This window comes from Benincasa hispida, chromosome 1, assembly GCF_027475165.1.
Source record: "Benincasa hispida cultivar pf3 chromosome 1, pf3_genome.v1.1, whole genome shotgun sequence".
NCBI classification, from domain to species: Eukaryota; Viridiplantae; Streptophyta; class Magnoliopsida; order Cucurbitales; family Cucurbitaceae; genus Benincasa; species Benincasa hispida.
Window position 1 is genome coordinate 82,058,150 of NC_143478.1, and position 18,770 is coordinate 82,076,919.

General features: G+C 36.8%; 2 protein-coding genes across 2 annotated transcripts; one reads left to right on the top strand and one right to left on the bottom strand.

Annotated features, from left to right (window-relative positions):
- Positions 1 to 6,291: 6,291 nt before the first annotated feature.
- Positions 6,292 to 16,659, top strand: LOC120073490 (protein PAT1 homolog 2-like). Its single transcript, XM_039026505.2, has 5 exons — positions 6,292 to 6,869; positions 7,849 to 7,994; positions 10,030 to 10,086; positions 11,650 to 11,725; positions 14,154 to 16,659. The coding sequence occupies exons 1-5, from the start codon at positions 6,818 to 6,820 to the stop codon at positions 16,244 to 16,246; spliced, it is 2,424 nt and encodes an 807-aa protein (XP_038882433.1). The 5' UTR covers positions 6,292 to 6,817; the 3' UTR covers positions 16,247 to 16,659.
- A 513-nt stretch (positions 16,660 to 17,172) lies between these two features.
- Positions 17,173 to 18,215, bottom strand: LOC120074210 (protein TIFY 5A-like). Its single transcript, XM_039027628.2, has 3 exons — positions 17,983 to 18,215; positions 17,758 to 17,851; positions 17,173 to 17,461 (listed from the first exon to the last, which is right to left on the bottom strand). Exons 1-3 carry the CDS (start codon positions 18,066 to 18,068, stop codon positions 17,267 to 17,269), a joined length of 375 nt encoding a protein of 124 aa, XP_038883556.1. The 5' UTR covers positions 18,069 to 18,215; the 3' UTR covers positions 17,173 to 17,266.
- Positions 18,216 to 18,770: the final 555 nt, after the last annotated feature.

The following is an 18,770-nucleotide window of genomic DNA, read 5'->3' on the forward strand; positions in this document are numbered from 1 at the left end:
AAATCGGTTCACAAGCGAACTGGGTCTTGAACTGCCAGGATGACTCCATCGTGTAGTAAACGCTGTAGGTAGACGATCGTCCAGTGCGCACTAGTCGATAGAAGCAAAATTAAACGATCGCGTAGACAATAATGAAGCTACGAAGCCTAATCATCTATGTGATCGCTCAACGCGGCGACAGGTAAACGATTTACCTTGCGTTACTAACCGATCGTTTAGTCAGTTACTAAGCGATGAAGCTTGTTGACCAAAACGATCGTCTATGTGATCACTTAATGCGGTGACAGGTAAACGATTTACCTTGCATTACTAAACGATCGTTTAGTCAGTTACTAGGCGATGAAGTTTGCTGACCAAAACGATCGTCTATGCGATCACTTAACGCGACGACAGGTAAACAATTTACCTTGCGTTACTAAGCGATCGTTTCGTCAATTACTAAGCGATGAAGCTTGCTGACCAAAACGATCGTCTAGTGCGCGCAAGCATTAAGCGATACGCGAGCATCCCATTGTCTACACTACCCGATAGTCAACAATCGCGTAACCGATCGTCGACACGATGCGATCAAACCTTGATCGCTTACCCGATCCTCTACATAATGCGATCATCAGCGATCGTATACCCCATCGTCTGCACGATCCGATACTCAACGATCGCGTAACCGATCGTCAACACGATGCGATCAACCCTTGATTGCTTACCCGATCATTTACACAATGCGATCATCAGCGATCACGTACCCCATCGTCTGTACGATGCGATCAACCCTTGATTGTCTTCTTTCTCGAAGAACCGCAATGCTTGTTCCGATCTTCTTCACTAACGACTCAAAACTCAAACAGACTTTGAATACAAACACGATAACGATTATTAATACCAAAAAATGCAGGGGCCTTTACAAACAACCGCAAATATAAAAAAAAATTAAATCAAATCGAGGCTAACATCCACGAAAACATCCATAAATCTAGACATCCACAACAAATTAACGATTAAACAGTGTACAAATGTACCCACCAAGAACGTATTTGCAATTCTTTTGTAGCAATGAATTGGAATATCAGAAAACCGAGTTGACTCTGATACCAATTGAAGGAACTCTTATTCAAGAGTACCTACGAGCAGAAGCGGATCTTTCCAATTCATTGTGACAGAATTACTGCATGTACATTCAAAACATACAAATATGCATTCATAATGCTAAAGAGATCAAGAGATCATACCAGATGAGGATTTATCCTTTATAGCGAGTCTAAAACCCAACCGTCTACCTCGAACAATCACCACTTGGACATAAGGAAACAGAGAAGACAACAACACTCAAAGCCCTTAGTATTCTTGGAGTGAGAATCCAAAGTATGGCCTTTGTTCGGATTTGGTAGAGGGAAAGAGGAAGAGAGATCGTACACAACGATCAAGAAAGTGGGAGATGAAGTCGTCTATCGCATAGACAAGATGTTTGATCGTTTAGGTGAAGTATAAGGTCGTGTTGGAAAAAGTAAGCGATCGTCTAAACGATCGTGTAAAAAAAGGTAAGTGATCGTATAAACGATCGTATAGGAAAAGGGTGAGCGATTGTCCAAAAGATCGCGTAGGAAAAACTAAGTGATCGTCTATACAACGTTTAGTAAATGTCGGAAGCTAAATGATCGTTTAGTTATTAGCGCACGATGGTGTAATTGGTAAGCGATCGCTTAGCAATATCGTATATGTAAGCGATCATGCAGTCACTATCGTATAGGCACTAGTTTTCTAAACGATGACACTATCTTTAACACAATGTTCGCACCCCCATGCTCAATAGACTGCCAACTATTTATAATGCACTCATTCGTTATTAGAACACGAGAGACGTCGTCCCATTTCCTTTATAACCGTTCAATGAATGTGATCTTATCATATTCATAACATATATGTTAATATCATATATTAATTATAATATTTTCCTATACTAGATATAAATCATATTTATATCCAATTTCCTCCAAATCAATGTATCTCATACATAAAGTTAATTATATCATATTTAATTAACTCGCTCAATTATATCATATATAATCGAACTTCTTCTTGTCAATTTGAACATTTCAAACTGACCCAAAAACTGACTCTCAACTTGTATCCAAGCTACCAAAGGGACCTTATGGACCTATGGCTCGAAGTTTCAACGGTATGTGAATAATTGACTAAACTCTTTAATCACGATATCCACCATCCGTTAACTGCCAGACATTCTACTAAAGACCAACAATTGAACTCTTTTTGCCATAGATATATTTCTGTATCCATTGGATATAACCAATCATCAGTATGATGATTCTTCATAAATGCTTGTAATTACAGCAGGCCAATTTACCGTTTTGCCCCTATAATTACATCTTCCTCCTTAAGTACCACTGATCCCTCTAATGAACAATACAACATAGTCTTACTATGTATGTCTCGAGCCATGAGAAGGTGCATGGTGCCACATCCTTCAAGCCTCGGGATCAGCCCTTAAGAGAGCAATCTATCTACTTACCCCTACTTTGGGGAAGGAGTGAACTCCATCTTGTGAAGTTGAGTTCCCAACTCCCGAATCAGATGAATCCCCAAAATGGTAGGTTTGAGTCGGCGTTTTGGCCACTCGCACCCATGCAAATCAAAAGATCGCCCTCAATGGTAGGAGTTCCCAACTCACTCGAGATCGAGGTCACGTTACCTATGGTCATCCTAGTGAAGTAAAGTCTCAGTCGTGAATGGTGTTATATGACAAGACATTAACACTTCGATGTCAAGTCTTATACAAACTCTTTGTATAGGACGCTCCCGCTCGCATGTCCACTACACGAATGATCAGGATCAGACCATCTGTGATAAGTCACAACATATGTAACAATTCCACAAAGCGGGTCGTGTCCGTAGTGTTACCATTATAAGGTTTCCCTCTTATATCCATATAGTATAGACTATTTTTGTTGTCACTTAAGACATGATCCACTCGTATATCACTACATACATGCTTAAGTTACATAAAGACGACAAGGGATATTAAGTTTATTGGTCTATGGTAAAATAAAAAATATCTAATTGTGCAAAGTCAAGTAGTGAAGTAAATATCATTTATATTATACATCACAAGTGTTCGTACAAAGTTGTTTACAAACTATAAGACACGACACTTTAGGGCACAAACCCCAACAGATATGACTTTGATTTTTGGTTGCATAATGACTTATTCTTGACACTTTCAGGGTGGACACCTTAAATTAAAGTGGATAATGGGTTTGGAATAAACCTCGCGTTGGGTAAGTGGTATGGTATGAGGGTCTTATGAATGGTTATAAGTTTTGGGTTTCAGTCATAATTGGGAACTTATTTCGATTGTGGTTTTATATTGGGATTTGATTGAGAATATAAGCTAGGCTAAGAGGAAGATTGTTTCACTTTTTTTTGGGTATACAACTTGAGGTAAGCTACTCACTATCGGCTCGCTCTCCAACCCAAGTTTGTGTAAAGTTTGTGATTGCATTATGTATGATGGATTGACATGCTATGACTTGCTCTGTTGGACTGTTGAGGGGGTATGAGGCTTATGTTTATGCCATGAAAATTATGATCTTATGTAAATGTTGGTATGTTCGATTAATGGACTGTTGAGACTGTTCTGAAAACTCTTAAGTATGATTTAAGATTATGACTATGTTAGACTGACAGTGATTGTTAGTGCTCTTGCCGGGCTATGTACATTGCATATTGTGAACCCCGAGTTCACATCTTATGTCTATGTTTTGGTGTTTCCTTGGGTTTACCATTTATGCTTATGACTGTACGGGATCACTACTTATGAAAGCGTGCCTTCGGATTTGCCACTTATGCTTACGCCTATACCCATGCCTATGATGTGCGAAGTACACTTTAGTCTTGAAAGGAAGGCTAACAGTTCACCCAGGGGTCTAGTAGTGGGTTGTTTACTAGGTATTTTCATACTCATTCTTTTCTCTTCCTGTTTTTCATGTCAAGGTAAAGATAGCCGACGAATGACCAGAGAAATCAGTGACCTAACCGTTGGGACTTGACATCGCTTCCGCACTTATTTCTTTTTAAACTGTCATGATTTAGTTTAGGAGCCTAGCATTTAAAACTCTTGGTTAATTCACTTACTCAATTGTTAATTTATTTTAAATTAGAATTAGGGGTACCCCGAACGGTATTTTCTGATTTTATTATTTTAGAGTTTTATTTGATGAAATAAAAGTTTTATTTCTTTTATTTATTTTTTCTTCAAGAAATATATTTTCAAGCCTATACAACACACGTCCTAGAAGTATGATAGAAAGTCGCGTAATTACAATAGGCTTAATTTTAAAAAACAAAAGGGTTACTAAACGGGTCTAAAAGTTTTTTTTCCTTCAAAATTTGGCTTGGTTTTTTAAACCATTTGTAAAAAGAAGTGAACAAATAAAAAAATTTAGAGATGGAAGTAGTGTCTACAAACTTAAATTTCAAAAACAAAAAACAAAAAAATCATATAATTATCAAACATGGGTTTGTTAAAAAATTGTTTGAATTCAATAATTATTTCACATATTTGAAGGACCGAACTCGTAATTTATTATTTTTAAAAATTTTGAAATTTCTTAAATTCAATATTGACTCGAATTTTAGACTGAGAATTAAAATAAAAATTGAGAGTAAAATAATGTTTATAATAATAAACAGAGAAAAAGACATCCTCGACTTCCCCCCACCGATGTACGTACTATACTATACTTTTTTCCTTCTTCTTCTTTTATAATAATTTTTTCTTCTTTAAATTAATCTGTGTTTTTCTTTTACTTAAAAATGGATTTCTCCTAATCCAAAAGAATATCCTCGGTAGCGTAGCACTCACTCAAACACATTACATCACACCACTCATAAACTACCACGTGTCCCACTCTTTCTCTCTCCTCCCTTCGTCCGGATTTGTCTCACTAAGCACGTGCTTTCGGCGAGCGAAAAAAATAATAAATTTAAAAATATGTTAAAATATCATTTTAATCCTTATATTATATTTTGATGTGCGTTTGATTTTCATATTTGCACTTTTAATAAACCTCTAATTTAGTAATTTATTATATATTTATTTAAAATTTATTTACATTTCATTTTTATATTAACATTAATATTTTCTATCATAAATTTTGGAAACATATTCACTTGTTGCAAATCATTATTATTATTTAGACAATTTCAATATGAAATAGATTCAAGATGCTAAGTTAAAGTGAATTTAGTTGATCGATAATTGACACGACCTCTGTCCTTAAAGGTTGAAATTTTGATCTCCACCCTACAATTGTTGTACTAAAAAAAACTTTGAGATACTAAATTTAAGATTAATTGAAAGTAATCAACTAAAATTATACACTTGTAAGTAGAACGGTTAAAATTAAACGAACATCAAAGTATAGAGACAAAAATATTATTTTAACCAAAGATACAATTTGAGTTATATTACAAGTTAAGTCCCTAAATTTTGAGATTTGTATCTATTTAGTTAATATCCCAAGAGTGTTTAACAGACATTCGAACTTTCAATTTGGTATTTAAAAGGTCTTAACACTATCAATATCTCATAGGTCTACAATTAAATCAAAATACAAAAATAAAAAGTAAAATTAGATTAAAAAAATCAATATTTCATGCCTCGTGAAACCTTGAACTTTTTATTTTGTATCTAATAGAACTGTGAATTTGAAAAAATTAAAATTTTAGAGACTAGTTGTGCGAGTTTGAAAGTTTTAAGATCAGACATGTGAGAAACATCAAAATTTGAGGACTTATTTTGTTATTGAACCTAAATTAAAATAAAAAGTTAAGATTAAAATACAATTTTAACACTTGTACTTCGAAAATTGTTAAGTTTTTTATTCAATTTAAGTTCATCCCAATCGTAATCCTTTCGTTCCAGAAATTTTAAACTTGGTAGATAATGGTAGATTATTTTAGGTTTTTTCATTCATTTATTAGTTTCTTTATTATAAATTTTGGATCACAAATGAAAACTATTATCATTATTAAAACTATGAGAAATTTTTATAAATAGAAAAAACTAAAAAATATTTACAAAACATTTTCTATAAAATGTAAATATTGAATTGAAATTTCTAAAGGACGAATATAAAATTTATCTAAAATTTTTGAATTAAATTTGAATATCGAAAAATATAAAAATAAAATGGATAAAAATGAAAATTTTCATAGAGGTAGAAGGTTGGATCCAATCCCCGTAATTGTTGTACTAAAAAGAAATGGGATAAAAATGATATTAAAAAAATTAAAGGAAAAAAAGTCTTCGTCTTCATTCTCTCTCTTCCCCGACCTTTCATCCCTGTAATTACCTAAGCCCAACCTCCAAAATGTTCCTATTGTATCCCTCTCTCTCTTTCTCTCTCTCTCTCTTCGAGAGAGATGGGTCTTCTTCTTCTCCTTCTTCTTCTTCTCATGGTCCTCACTTCTTAGCCTGAATCTGTAACCCTTTTCAATTCTTCGAATGCTGTCGTTTTTCTTCTTGTAAATCTCCGTTTTCAGTTTCAGATAACCCTAGAATAGAAGCCACCGCGTTTGTGGGGGGTGAATTGCTTCGTAACCGGAGGAGAACGACGAAGACGACGACCACACCGTTGTTTTTTGTTGTTTGGTTGTAGTTTCTCTCGGCTTCTTCGTCTACTCCTGCTCTTCTGCTGCTTGTTTCTCTCTGTGTGTGTGTGTTTGTTCTTTTTTCTTTTTTTGTTTGTATGGTTCGTCCCTCTACGTGATTCTTCGAGGTTGGTTGATTCTTTCTTATGCCATGGAACAACCTGATGTCAAGGATTTGAGAGACTCTGCGGAGAATTCCTCTGGTGAGCTCATTGTTCCTGCTTCGAGATTTGTTTTGGTTTGTTGTCGTTGTTGTTTTTTGTCCATGGATATCTGGAATCGTTTTGCCACCTTTGCGATCGAGTTCCTCTGGAGCTTGTTTGGATGTGCTGACAAGTCGGTGGATGAAAAAGTTTGGTGGGTTTTGTTTTTGGTGTAATATAGAGGGCTGTGGCGTTGTAGGTAGTTTGGGACCTTGTGTTGGATGATTTTAGTTTTTTTTTGGTCGATTACTTGTAGTTTAATTGTGTCTTGCTTTCACATCTATCTACCTTTTGTTGAAGTTTTTCTTCATGCTGAAGCTTTTTTTTTTTTTAATTGTTCTGCAAGTGTGCTTGCTTTTGAATGTTTAATGGCGTCGAATGTTATGTATTGTTGCGATTAAGTCGGTCATTTATATGGTGGTATGATCCGTGTGATCCGACTTGTGGCTAAGGGGAGGTTAAGTCTAAGAAGGCTCCCAGAGACCTACATCATTTGATGATTCGTTGTCCAATTTTTGTTATTGAGTTTTGCATTCCTGTTTTGTTCTTTTATTCAAGAAGTATTAGTAATTCATGATTTGTTGGAACTTGGAAGACATGCTTCACAAACCTTTTGTGTGTGTGTGTGCGTGTGTGTCTTGAATGGTATTATTGTTGATAGCTCTTAATAACTTTGGAATGGTGTGCTTTAGCCTTTACCTTCTCATAGCTTTTATCTGGTTTGTTTTTTTTTTTGACCTTTTGTAATTGAATCTGGTTACTCAGCTGCTGGGTTTGGGATCCTTCTGTTTTTAGCTTCCCATTCTTGTTGAGCTCTCTGTTTCCTATTTGATCTAACTATCTCACTAGGTTTTGAGATATGCAGAAAGGCGGAAAATTTTAATTGGGACAAATTAGTTGGCCTTCAGCTGATGAAATCTTTTTTCGTCCTTTTCTTTTTGAAAATGATTAATTGATAATCTTATTTTTATTCATGCAGCCAATTCGCTCTTTGATGCTTCACGATATGAGTTTTTTGGTCAAAATGTCGTGGGAGAAGTGGAGCTGGGTGGTTTAGAAGAAGATGAAGATGTCCCTTTATTTGGATCTACAGATGAAGAGTATCATTTGTTTGTTCGGGAAGAGGTAGATTTTAGTTCACTGTTATGTTTCCTGCATTCTATTTTTGTTTCATGTATAAAAGAGAGTAGGTCATATTTTCATTTTCGTCATCTGGGAATTAAGTCTTAACTCTTAAGATTGCATGCTAATGTAGAGTTGGGGGAGGTCTGGTTCCCTGGAAGGTGAAATTTCAAAGGTAGAGTTCTTTATCGTATAGGTTATTCATGGAAGAATTTAAACAGTGAATGGGCTTTCAAGGAAGATGTTGTCCTTGGGTCGGGCAATTTTGCTGTATTCTTTCTAGGAGGGCAGAGAAAGATCCAAATCACTTATCTTGGAACTGTACTTATATGCGTTTGGTTTGGAAATTTTTTGGGGAGTGATTTTCTGTTAGCTGGTCACATAGTGTTTAGTGATATGATGGGGGGATTTCTTTCTCCATCAGTCGCGCTGAAGGAGAGGGTCTTATTTTTATGTTTATCTTTTTTTTAATAGAAGGCTGGGGTGTGTGTTTTGATGTGAGGTATTTGGGAGAGAGATAATAAAATGCCAGAATCTTTTGTGGGGTTGAGATGGAACCTTTCAATATTTGGGCCCTTGTCAATTTTAATGTTTGTCACTGGGTGTCTGTGATACTGTGACAAGTTCTTTTTTTAATTATTTGTCAAGTCATATTTTGGTAGATTGGAGACTCTTCCTCTAGGGTGCTCTCTTTTGTAGGCTTGGTTACCCCCTTGTTTTCTTTCCTTTCGTCTCCATAGATGTTGGTCTTTTAATAAAAGAAATACAGACTTTGAAATGGTTTGAGGGGCCTCTCAGTGAGCCGTGGTCTTGTATTGGATTCTACAATTCCTGCTGGGCATATGTGACTAGCTTTTTAGTAATTACCCATTAGGTTTGATTTTGTAAGATTGAGGGCTGTTCTTGTAGGTTGTCCTTTTTGTGGGCTATTCTTTCTGTAGGCCTGCCGCCTGTTTGCTGATTCATTTTCTTCAAAGAAAATTTGGTTGTTTTAAAAAAGAAGCATAGCATGTCTATCATATAGGGAATTTGGGTGGGGAGAAATGGATAGTTTTTGAACATATAGCTATTGGTAACCATGGTGAGTGGAAATTTCCTTTAATTTTTTTTTGTTTCGTTGTCTTTCTTTCATTTTTCTCAATCAAAATTTGGTTCTTACCCTTTGCTTCATTTTAGGCTCGTGCAATATGCCATAGGATGTTTGTCCCTGCCAATTTTTTTTTCATATAGTGGATTTTCTTTTCATGCTTTCCTGGAGCTAAAATAAAAGACTTCTTGTAGTTAGATGTGCACATGCAAATTAAACTCGGAGCACACTAAGATTTTAAGCTTCTATTTGGACGTGTGATGCAGGATTTTCGTTACCTTCATAGTTACTGATTAGAGTTTTATTCCATACACTGTTGATGTTTTTACCGTGCAGTTTCTCTTCTCTAGTTGGACTGCTTGTTCTTTATCACAGACATAAATCTTTTCTTTCGAGGGATTTTAATGTCTTTACCTTTATGTATATGTTTGCACCACTTTACCCATGGATAATAATACTTTAGGATTTTAAACGGGTATCATGTGTGATGTTGCTTTCTGAGTGACTGGGGACTGGGGTAACTATTATTTTCTTTCATCTTCTTCTCTCAATTGTGCCTCATATGATGACATGATCAAAGTTTATGTTTTGAAATTCATGAACTAAAAACTTTATTTGGTTCCCTCCCCTGAGAACGTTTTTTTGGAAGTCTTTATCTTTTATGCTAATTATATATACGATTAGATCGAATAAGCCCCTATGGAATAAATATTCAGCCCCCTGTCAAGAAAAACAATTTTCAATAACTTGTTGATCCCTATCCCCAGATTAATTAGTCACTATTTAATGTCAAGCATTTCTACTGTTTATTATTCTTGTTCTTGTTCTTGTCCTTGTTGATCATTTTTTATTGGTTTTAAATATACAAAGTAAAATAATATATATTTAAAACGGCTAAGTGGAAGATATGGAAATCAAATTTAATTTTACCTTTTTCTTTTTCTTTTTCAGAGTGCAGGGTTGGGATCTTTATCGGAAATGGATGATTTGGCAAGTACTTTTGCTAAGGTATGCCTCCATTGATAATTATGCAAATAAAGATGGATAAACATCACTTGAAATTTTTTATTGGTGTGATCTACTTATACTCCTTTTTGGTTGAATTAAATTACAAAGTTCTTTAAATAGAGAAAAACATCCAGATGATATGCAGCAGTCTAGACGTGATTTCAATTTCAACTTTGTTTGTTACTTTGGTAAAAGATTTACACCACGTACTATCATGATATCAGTTGCTTTGGTTACTGGATGGTTACAACTACTCTGCTGACAGAAAATATGCTAACCCATAGAATATTAGTTACGAGCCAACACTTGCATCAAATAAAATTTATTAAGAAGATAATACTTTCATGTATGTGCATCTGAAGCTCATGTTACAGACAATAAACTAACTTGCTTTATAGAAAATAATCTAACTTTTTAAAAAGACATTCACTGTTTATGTACCGGTTTATAGCAATGTCAGTCTAGCTTAGCCCCTGTGTACGATATTTGGCTGGGAGACACTTTTAGCAAGAAGAGATCTTTAAGAAAATGTTAGCATAATTGTTGCTACGCAACATAATTATTATTATTATTTTTTTTTTTGGGGGGGGGGGGAGGTTTAGGTGCTTTCAAATGGTATGATTATCGGTTGGCTCTGTTGGCAGTTCATTTCCATTCAAATGCTATATTGGGAGCCTCCATGCATACTTGCCATGCTTTTACCCTTGCTTGGATCAGTTAATTGTGCTAAGATTCACTCACATTTATAGACAATAAACTAATTTCAAGTAATTTTGTTGGGGAAGGGATTCCGTGTCTCTTAGCCCACTAGGTTGTTGTATTGGTGGCTATTTTGGAATGAAATGTTTTTCATTTCTTACAAAAAGAAGAAAAAGAAAAAAAAGAAGATTCACCCGTACAGATGCACTTTCATTGATAATCAGTGCCCTTGTTTTGATCGGAAGCTCATTATGCTGCCATCAACTGCACTCTATCCTGAGCTTATGTTGTATTTTGGAGTTGGTGTCTTAGGTTTTTTGGGATTAGATTCTTGGTCATTGTTTGAGGTGATTGTGATGAATTTGCCATTCCGTGATAAGGGGAATGTGTTGTTGCCGACTTGTTGTTTTGCTATCTTGTGGGAAGTGTGTATTGAGGGGAACACTAGAATTTTTAGAGGGTGGAGAGGTCCTTAGAAGAGGTTTAGGGGAGGGGGTGAGGCTTAAAGCCTGCTTTTGGCGTCTGTTTGTCGAACCTTTTGTAATTACCAACTTAGTATTATTCTTTTGGATTGGAGCTTGTTCTTGTAAGCTGTTGAGGGCTTTTTTTGTGGGTTTGTATTTTGTATGCTCTTGCTCTTCTTTCATTTCTCTATGATTGTATCCTACCAATAAAAAAAATGGCCCATATTTTTAGATGAGAAACAGTACTGCGTTTTTATATGAATTTACAATATTCTTTTATCCAGCAGTTTAGCTGTTTCACCGATCATTGTTCTTTCTTTCTTTCATGATCTTCTTCTTGTGAATGGAAACAATAATTTTCATTGTAACATCGCTCATTTTTTTTCCTTCTTTTGTGCAGTTGAACAAAGTTGTTACTGGACCAAGACATCCAGGAGTCATTGGAGATCGAGGATCTGGTTCTTTTTCTCGAGAAAGTGAGTTTTTTTTGTCAGTGGAATTTCTATATAAACACATTTATTTACTTATTTATTTGGATAAGAAGCATAAACGTGCATATTCATAAAAAAGGGAGGAAGTACAAGTGAAGGAAATGAGCTATCCCTCAACTGCCAGAGGATTACAAAAGACTCTGAATTGGCATAATTTGCAGCAAAGTAAAATTATAAAAGTCTTTGTGGAGAGAGCACCATATAGGAGAATGCATCCTAATTAGATCCCAAAGAACTGCCAGTCTCTCTCTGCTTCTGTCAACGGACAAGTCTTTATATTCCTTTCAAGTTTCGAATGAAAGTCTCCAAACGTGGGAAACATGAAAGCAAAACATGAAAGGAATAGACAAGGAGACTCCTTATCCTCATTTCTTTTCCTTCTACTGTGGATGTTTTAAGTAGGCTTATCTCTAAGAGTATTGTTGGTAAAATCCTTGAGCCCTTTGTGATTCAGAAGGATAATGCGGTTCTTTCCCACCTTTTATTTGTGGATGATATTATCTTCTTTTGCTTTGGAAATGATGATTCATTATTTGGATCCCCGTGTGGTTATTCTTATAAAAAAAAAATGAGTTATTCGTTATCAATCGTGAATCATATCTTGGGGTTCTTCAAAGATAGGTATGGGCGGAGGATTAACCAAGAGTAAATGTTAGGTTATGTGGCTCAATTGTGATGTGGAGAAGCTTCAAAGGTGGGCGGATGTGGTGGGTTAAGGTCGGCTTCTTCCCCTTTTTTAACCTTGGTCTCCCTCTTGGAAGTAATCCTATAGCCATTTCTTTTTGGAATCTTTTGGTGGTGGAAAGAAGTCTTTTTCTTCAAAATTGGTAGGCTTACCTTGATTTTGTTTTGTTTTTAGTGGTATCCCTATTTATTGATTCTCCCTTTTTAGAGCTTGGAGTGAAACTTGTTAAGAGTCTTGAGAAGCTTTTGCGTAATTTCCTTTGGGAATGGGTGGAAGAAGGAAAAGGAAAAGGAAAAGGAAAAGGGTTGCACATAGTATAGTAGGAGGTCATTGAGAGGTCATTTTCCTTTGGGAAGGGTCAGAAATTGGGAATTTAAGGATTCTTAACCAAGCTCTGATAATCAAATGGCTTTGGCATTTTCCCCTTGCTCCTCATCCTTTTGAATGGCTGTCGAGTGGGGTTGAATGGCCATTTTCATTGTGTTGTGTGGTCTCGTTCAGGTTTTGTCATTCATTGTTTGATAGGGAAGCGATGGAGGTTCTCTCTCTTTCGTCTATGCATGAGGCTGTTGTACTTAAACTTGGAGAAGGGGTTAGTCCCAATCCTTCAGACGGCCCCTCATGCAAATATCTTTTTCGTAGTTTGTTTAGATCCTTCCCCCATTTTAGATTCCAAGGAAAGTTGAATTCTATACCTGACAAGTTTTATGGATGGAAAAGCTGACACAATGAATTTGCAGTTTGTTATATTTTCTGTTAGAAGGCAGAGGAAGACTTGGACTATATTATTTGAAGATATGAGTTTGCGGTATGTGTGTGAAACCATTCCTGTCAGACATTTAACTTCTCGCTAGCATAGCACAATGATACTTGTGCTACGATTGGGGACTGGGAGTTCCTCTTCCATCCACTCTTTTGTGAGCAGTTTTCTATGGCTTGCCGGGTGTGCGCTATATTGTGGGATACTTTGAGTGAGTGCAAAAACCGATGAGAGTTGGAGAGAGATCCAAGTGGTATTTGGTCCCTCGATAGATTTCATGTTTCCCTCCCGGCTTTGTTTCAAAGACTTTTTGTAATTACTCCACAGTCACTATTTTGTATAGTTCACGGTCCACACATTCCTATGGGATTTTTACTATTAAATTTTTCTTACTTTTCTTGAGGTGAATATTCAACAAATAGCAAAAAGGTTGCCCACCGATGGACCACTTGCTTATTTTGGGATGGTGGATGGAATAGGCCTCCTCCATCACCTGATGGTACGACTTCTTGCAAGTCTAATGCTAACACACTGAAAGGACCTTTGGACCTTTACTATTGATGAACCTAACTGAAAAAGTAAGATTTTGTTGTGGCTGTCTTTTTTAGAGGTTGGGTATCCATGATGCGTTGGATACCTATAATGAAAGATTGTCTTAGAAGAACAAAAAGAATAACCTCGCTTGAGTAGGAGTTGTTTTACTTTTATTCTTGAGTTCTATGAAGCATAAGTGAAAGAAACTTATTGCAAATGAGAGTTTTATTTTCTTTCACCATCTTGGTATTTTATGTGCTGTAAGAAGCAGAGAGCTAATTGGCTCTCTTTCATGATTATTTTAATAAATTATGGTGTATGATATTTTTTTTCTTCAGTTTATGTGTTGTCTCATCCTTTAAGTTATAATTTCATTGTTAATTCTAATGGTAATTCATCTCTCTTTGTGCTTGTGCTTGTATCATTATCTTTAGGTTCATCTGCAACTGATTGGGCACAAGATGGAGACTTTTGTAATTGGTTAGAGCAGCATGTATTTGATTCAGAATGTGCTCAGGAGGAAAAGAGATGGTCATCTCAACCTCAATCTTCCGTTCGTCTTCCAGATCCGAAACCTTTGTATAGAACATCCTCTTACCCACAGCAGCAACCTACACAACATCACTTTTCTAGTGAACCAATTCTAGTACCGAAATCTTCTTTCACATCCTTCCCTCCTCCAGGAAGTAGATCTCAACATGGTTCACCTCGTCACTTAAATATCCCATCTCTTGCAGATGGAAGTCAGTTACCCTTCTCTGCACCAAACATCACTTCTTTATCTAAGTCTAATCTGCAGTTAGCTGGTATGCATCATGGCTTGCATTATGGAGGCAACATGCACCAGTTCACCACTCCTGGCCTTTCTTTTAGTAGCAGGCCACAAAATCAATGGGTTAACAATGCAGGTCTATTGCATGGGGACCACTCAAATCTCTTTAACAGTATATTGCAACAGCAACTATCTCATCAAAATGGCCTTCTGTCCCCTCAGTTACTGTCAGCTCATCAGCAGCTGCAACAACACAGGCTGCATCATCCAGTTCAACCATCTTTGGCGCATTTTGCAGCTCTTCAGTCTCAGCTCTATAATGCCCATTCACAATCCTCACACAGAGCAATGCTCGGATTAACCGATGTGAGGGACCAGAAACCTAAGTCGCAGCGAGGGAAACATAACATGCGTTCTTCTCAGCAAGGTTCTGAAACCGGTAGTCAAAAGAGTGATAGTGGATCCATCCAGTTCAGATCTAAGCATATGACGGCTGATGAGATTGAGAGTATCCTGAAGATGCAGCATGCTGCCACCCACAGCAATGATCCTTACATAGATGACTACTATCACCAGGCTCGTGTTGCCAAAAAAGCTGCTGGTTCAAGATTGAAAAATGCATTTTGTCCATCTCGATTAAGAGAGCTTCCATCCCGATCTCGTAGTGGTTCAGATCAGCACTCTCATTCCACACCCGATTCATTGGGAAAAATCCCCCTTGCTTCTATTCGTAGACCTCGGCCCCTGCTTGAAGTTGATCCTCCGTTGTCAGGTTCATGTGATGGTAGTTCTGAACAGACGATATCTGAGAGGCCTCTGGAGCAGGAACCGATGCTTGCTGCTAGAATCACCATTGAAGATGGCCTCTGTCTTCTTCTCGATATAGATGATATTGATCGGCTTTTACAACATAATAAGCCACAAGATGGAGGAGTCCAGCTTAGACGAAGGCGGCAGATGCTGCTGGAAGGTTTGGCAGCATCACTTCAGCTTGTTGACCCACTTGGAAAAAGTAGCCATGGTGTTGGCCCCTCTCCAAAAGATGACATTGTGTTCTTGCGTTTGGTCTCTCTTCCCAAAGGTCGAAAGCTTCTTTCTAAATTCCTGAAGTTGCTTTTCCCTGGTAGCGAGCTTGCACGAATTGTCTGTATGGCTATTTTTCGTCACTTAAGGTTCTTGTTTGGTGGACTTCCATCTGATCCTGGAGCAGCTGAGACAACATCTAATCTTTCCAAGACTGTTTCTACCTGTGTTAATGGTATGGACCTTCGTGCACTAAGTGCTTGTCTTGTTGCAGTTGTCTGTTCCTCTGAGCAGCCACCACTTCGCCCCCTTGGAAGTTCTGCTGGAGATGGGGCCTCTATCGTACTGAAGTCCATTCTTGAAAGGGCTACTGAACTATTAACCGATCCTCATGCTGCTAGTAACTGTAGCATGCCTAACCGTGCACTCTGGCAGGCATCCTTTGATGAATTCTTCAGTCTCCTTACCAAGTACTGTGTGAGTAAATATGAGACTATAGTGCAGTCATTATTTTCACAGACGCCATCGAGTACTGATGTGATAGGGTCAGAGGCAGCCAGAGCCATCAGCCGTGAAATGCCTGTGGAGCTTCTCCGTGCTAGTCTTCCCCACACAAATGCACCCCAAAGGAAGCTTTTAATGGATTTTGCCCAGCGTTCAATGCCAGTTTCTGGATTCAGTGCCCATGGTGGAAGTAGTGGGCAAATGAATTCAGAATCAGTTAGGGGTTAGGAGAAAAACATGATTAAGTGCCAGTTAAGCTCTGTTACTACCGAGACGGTTATTTTCTGCATCGCTTGCTTCCTTCAGGAGGTGAAGGCTCTCGAGGTTTGAGGAGGCAGGACGCGATGATCGGTGAGTAGCATGGCCATATCACATCACGGGAGTCTGTTTGAGGGGCTTCTACTTTATCCATTTCAGCGTTTTCTTTTTAATATTTCTTTGGAAAAAAAAGTTCATCGATAAATGCTTATTCTGTTTAATAATAGTCATATGCATAAATGTGTATTATCAAAATTCTTAATGGGGTTGTGACGGGAGCTTTATTTTGGTGCTCTGTCTTTAACTTGAGGCTGAAAAGTCAAGAATGTAGGTTGTAGAGGGCAGCAGTCATTCTAAAACTTTCAGAAGTCTTCTCTTTGCCAGACTGATCTTTTTTTTTTTCTCTTCTCTTCTTTTTTTTTTTTTTTTGGGAAAATGTATGTTTGTTCAAAGTTTCTCATCTCAAGGCCATTCTTTCAGTGGTCTCTCACAACTGGATTAGAAGTATATGATGTCTCTTTACTTGGCAGTAACATTCCATTTCTAGCTCTTGCTGGCTTTACATGAATGGGCTTTAGAAGAAGATTCTTGGCTGTGGGTTTTACTCTCAATTCAAATGTAGAGGCACCATTTGCCCCAACTTCTATCCCTTCCCCCAAATATGTTTAATTCTTTTACAATGCTTCTTTCTTGATGTCAAATACTACAAAACAAGCGATGCAGATTCTCATTCTAGAGATTAATTTCATCCTGGCCCCATCCTGCGAAAAGATCACATGCTCGTGTCTTGATAGATATTTCTATCGTATCGTTTACATGCATGAAACAAATTCTTGTTTTCTTGTAGCATTCTTTTTGGGCCATTTTCATTCAACAATACAAGAATGTTGGTAGAATGATGGTGCAAATGAGAAGTTGATTCATTGAATTGATTAATTGTTTGATGAAGGTGGGAGGCATAAACTTTGAATGGGTTAAGTGGTTTGTTTATTACAGTTTGTGATATGGAGACATTGATCTCATTCGTCTTGTCTTTCTCCTTTGTAGGAATCTCTGCAGAGATTTCTTAATGGAGAAAGCTGCATTCCCATTCCCATTCCTTGGCATTTGCAAACTCCACCATTCTGGGTTGCTCCTCGCGTTGCTACTCCTCACTTGACTTCCAACCCATAATATGGCCCTTGCCTGCAAACATTGTAACGAAAACATTCATTAAATCTCTTGAAATGTTGAATCTTTCGTTCGTTTGTTCTTTATATCTTCATTGGTTATTACATCTTAGATGTTGCAGAAGTTTGAATATATAAAGAGATGACTTTTTTCTAACGAAGATTAGGTAAAAAAACTGGTCACTTACCGTAAGAGCTATGTGAATACATCTTATCCGAATTCGAACAAACTCTATGTATCCAAACTTTTGTCCATCAATTTTATTCGGTAAAGTTGAATGAAAAGAAAGATGGAAAGAAGCAATAACCAACCTGAAGTTCAGTCAAGTCACAGAAGGAAAGTGTTCCATTATAGAAAACCATGATCTGCTGTTGATGATGATTCAGAGTAAATGGCATAGCCACCCTACGTTCATAAACACAAAATCCAAATTCCACTTTCCATGAATGTTTAAACAAACAAGAAAATGAAGAAGAAGAAGTCTTAAAAATGAAAAAAAGAGCCCAAAATGGCCATTAATAATAATTATCTCTCACATGGGAACTGCTGAGAATTGGAAGGTTGGTTTTGAAGCAGAAGAAGATGGCCATAAATCAGGCTCCAAACTGAACTCCCTTCCCATTTGCCAATCTCCAATACAATTCCTTTAGCTTTAGCTTTTGTTTTTGTGAATGAAACCTCAATGACACCTTTTATATAATACACGAGAGATGTTCTAGGCAAAAAGAAAAGAAGCTGCCTAATTTGGGCCTAATGCATAATTCTCAAGGAAATAATTAATGAAGAGAGTAAGAAACTTTTTAAACTGTCAAAAATATCTACACGTTTATGCTCTAAGCAAATGGGCATGTGTAAAATGAGAATTTGGAAAAACATGCTTAAAAATAAAAAATTGGTATCATATGCTCAGATTGTGGGGTTTTTTCCCCCTTTAAATTACAGCTCCTTTTACCAAAAATGGAATGGCAATGGGTAAAGGCATTAGGTTTGATTGGAGGTTTTGAAGGGGTTTGTGGAAATTGGTCACATGTGAATTGAAAAGAGAGAGAGAGAGAGAGAGAGAGAGGGATTTTTGGTTTTTGGTGAAATTGGTATTAAGAAATGGAAGTTCCCCACCTTATGAGGAGTTGGAATTTGTTGGATTTGTTTTTTTGCTTTGCTTTTTTGGTGTAAAACTCCACATCCCTTCTTTAGAGACTATTTTTATGTCTATTTTCCATCCATATCACTTCTTTTCTTTCTTTTTAGTAATAAATGCTCACTATTCTTACAAAATATCTCTTTTAAATATACAATTTTAGCACCCCACAAATTTTTTTTAAAA